Below are 3,543 nucleotides of genomic sequence, written 5' to 3' on the forward strand. Positions count from 1 at the left end.
CCTTTTTTTACAGAAAAGCACACATCCATATTTGCACTGAACCCCCCCCCCCCCCACCCCCCCCGTTCCTGCTTAGCGCACTTGATGGTGTTCAGCAGCAGTCAGTAGTAGAAGACAAGAACGACTGTGGCAGTTACTATGCTGCCAAGAAAAATAATGAAGTCAGGTTTTCAAAAAATGGAGATGAGAGAGAAAAAGACAAGTGTGAATTTGTAAATTTTTCTCCAAGAGAGGTGAGTAGACTGTGTGAGCTTATCAACCATTTAGCATAGTTAGCTTAGCTACAAACTACGGTTTGCCTCCATTTCACTAGTGTTTGATGAATTAAGGAAAAGAAATACCAAGATCTTCATATATTTAACTACTTCATAGCGCTTGAGGAGGGTGCTAGAGAACGGTTGGCCGAAATTAGCGTTCATTAATCAACCTCGAGCTAAACTCCATTTGTTAACTCCACTTGTTCGGTGGATATTGGAAAATCCAATATCAAACTTGAAACTAACTTCACTGCAGTTGGTAACACAATAAAACCACTGGGATAAAGTTTGTTTTGGTCTGTGGCCTGCAAAGATGGGACCGAGTGAATGCACCTAAACGCCCCCACAACGTCTGAAGCAGTGACGCTGGTTCCAAAGCTCTACTGGCCAACAGGAGACATAGAAGGCAGCTTTTGTCATTAACATAACGATGCAGCAGAAAAACAGGAAACGGAAATACAGCGAGCAGAAAAGGGGGAAGCAAAACAAGACAAAGCAAAAATATTTTTCTTGACAAAAGCGCATGTTTAGGGGAAATAAAGAAAATATATACATTACTTGATGGAAACTCATGTGTAAGTAAAAGAAAAAACTAAATATGTATTTATGCTTTTCTTTCTTAATATGCTGGTTTTGGTCCTCCATAAAGGTGTACCTGAAGTGCAACATCTTTTAGGGAGGTGGTATATACATCAAAGTAATGGCATGCCCTAAAGATTTCCCAGCAAAACACTGCCCAAATCATTACACTGCTTGAGTTGACTTGCCTTTTTCCAAGTGGACATTTTGTTTTGTTCCCCATTTAAGTAACGCTTGAGTTAAATCAAAATGTCAACTCAAGTCAGTAACTTATCTTGGTCCATGTCCTAGTTCTGTTGCTGCCATCCCCCATTATTAAGGGTTTGTGGAGCTGGTGTCTGTAGAGTAACCCTCACTGGTCTGCAACTCCATATACTAGACTGAACTGCTTATGCTTCATCACATTTCCATCAGTCAGCATCAACTTTTCTTTCAACTGGGAACACCACACTGTCTTGGAGATGGTGTCAGCCAGTCCTCTAGCCAGACAAATAGGTCCCTCTACTAAATGCTAAAATCTTTGTCCATTTGTCCTTCTTCCAACACATTGGCATTTAGAAGATTGCCAACTATACCCATAAATACCTGCAAAGGTTAAGCGATAATCACGGCTACTCATTTTTCTCCTAACTGGCCATTAACTGATGCCATACATGTGTAGACAAATTGAGGTTTTGTATACGACTTATTATATTTTTCCTATTTGTAATTGTCTCATTTAACCAATTGTGTTGTCTTCTAGGATTCATGACCTTCTTGTTGTAGGACCAGCTGGCTTATTAAAGGAGAACGTCTCTTATGATACATACATCCTAAGATGGACTCCAACTTCAAATAACCTCTATGATTATTTCCCAATTTGCTTTGTATCTGAAGCAAGAGACCAGTAAGTTTTGAAAATACTGTTTTGTTACTTGAACATTCTTAAGTGGTTTGCAAAATATCTTGACTTATTGACGTGATAACTGTCCAACATTACATTCCAGGCTTGACCAAGTCTATCATTCAGAGCTACGCTGCATTACTATCGGTGTTGGGCATCATGGTAAGTCAGTGAATGTAATTGTGGGAGTATTAATTAGGTTGTATTTGGTTTATGAATCTTGACATCAACTGAAGGAGAGAAGCTGGTAAACTGAAAAAATGTTCCTCCCTAAAACATAAGGATAACTGGAACAATGCCTCAATGGAAGACATAAGTAGTCATTTTGAACCTTAAGCAACTAGTTTCTCATTTGTAGTATTCTTAATAAATAAAGAGATTGTCTAAATAGTAACAATAATCTAAAATATAGATCATGAGATCAAGATGTTAAAACGAGAGAAAAGCTAGAAAATAGATCATAGCCTTGTTGCTAATTGGATAGAAAGTAGACTAAACTTAAGCAAAACAAAAACTCTCCTTGCATCATTTAAATAACCTCCTGTCAATATTGATGGTTTTTCAAATTTTCCAGAGGCCAAAGTGACCTGCAATGAAACAACAATTTCTGTGGAGGTGGAAAAAGACTATCTTGTCAAGCATAATGAGGACATATTGCATTTCAATGAGTTTACAGACTCCTCATGCAACTTGAAAACACTCTCCAACGCCAGCCATCTGGTCGCCGTCATGCCTCTAGGAAGTTGTGGAACGCTTGTGGAGGTAAGGCACAAAACAAATGCTTTACAATAGAGTACAATAGTTATTCAGAAAATAGCCGTATTGTCATGAACAACAATTTACAATGCAAGACTCACAAACAAAAATGTTTAAAACATTAAGACTATTACAGAGTTTAGTCTTAAAAACAAATGAAAAAAAATACAACTAAAATGAATATAAATTTGCACATCCGTTTAATCCAAATTAAGTCAGCTGCTCCATAAGGCCCCCTTTGAGTTTGAGCTCTGTTTATTCACAAATACATCTTAGCAAACTACAATCATCACTGATTGCTTTTTAGGTTGGCCAATGAAACCACTTCCCCTCTCCCAGATTTCACTTAATCTATGTTGAAATGCTGTTAGTGGTGCTGATGTTTTTAGCAGCAAAAGGGGCCCCTAAGTACAGGAGCCAGCAGTATAAAACCAGCCACACAGAGAGGGGGCGCTATTTCCCCATTGCACTGATACATAAAGCAAGTGGGATTCTACAACCTAAACACCGTTACACTCACAGGGGGTTCAAGTAAATTACAGGTCAGGTCAGCCTGGGTCCATTTTCAGTGAGAGGAGGCCTGCGCAATCCATTCTGAGGTAAACTCCAGAGATCAAGCAGCTGCAGTGCTTATTTATTTTAAATATTTCACAACAAACCTCAAAATATTGAGTTTTTTTTTTTTTTTTACAAATACATAAATAGCTTCTCATAAAAGTAAAGGACTGTAACTTTAAATCAACCCCTAAGACTATCCATGATCAACAACCTAATTTTGTCTAAATGTAAAACATGTCTAGTGAAAAAAGGGGATTATTTTCACTTCCAAACTCTCTTTAAAATCTCTTTAGCCAAAACATGCCATTTCCTTCATATCTCATTTTATTCTCTTTCATTTTGTACTTTTCAGGAGGATGATGATAGCATTATCTTTACCAATGTGATCACATCTGCAGACAAAAGGAAAATTGTTTCCAGGCAGCATGACGTTGAGATCTCCTTTTCCTGCTCCTTCCCGAAGCGAACCAACCTGACTCTGGGATTCAGACACAAAAACCCGTACGCCTT

The 3,543-nt window shown here is 38.2% G+C and overlaps 1 protein-coding gene across 1 annotated transcript in view; it reads left to right on the forward strand.

Moving 5' to 3' along the window:
• LOC103151148 (oncoprotein-induced transcript 3 protein-like) overlaps window positions 1–3,543 on the forward strand; it is a 13,974-nt gene that overhangs the window by 4,284 nt on the left and 6,147 nt on the right. Inside the window, exons 2-5 of the mRNA XM_016681164.1 lie at window positions 1,579–1,722; window positions 1,823–1,881; window positions 2,294–2,481; window positions 3,386–3,534. Of these exons, the coding sequence (XP_016536650.1) occupies window positions 1,579–1,722; window positions 1,823–1,881; window positions 2,294–2,481; window positions 3,386–3,534 (540 nt within the window). The remainder of the gene's footprint in view (window positions 1–1,578; window positions 1,723–1,822; window positions 1,882–2,293; window positions 2,482–3,385; window positions 3,535–3,543) is intronic.

The sequence above is a fragment of the Poecilia formosa genome, unplaced genomic scaffold (assembly GCF_000485575.1).
Source record: "Poecilia formosa unplaced genomic scaffold, Poecilia_formosa-5.1.2 Scaffold272, whole genome shotgun sequence".
NCBI lineage: Eukaryota > Metazoa > Chordata > Actinopteri > Cyprinodontiformes > Poeciliidae > Poecilia > Poecilia formosa.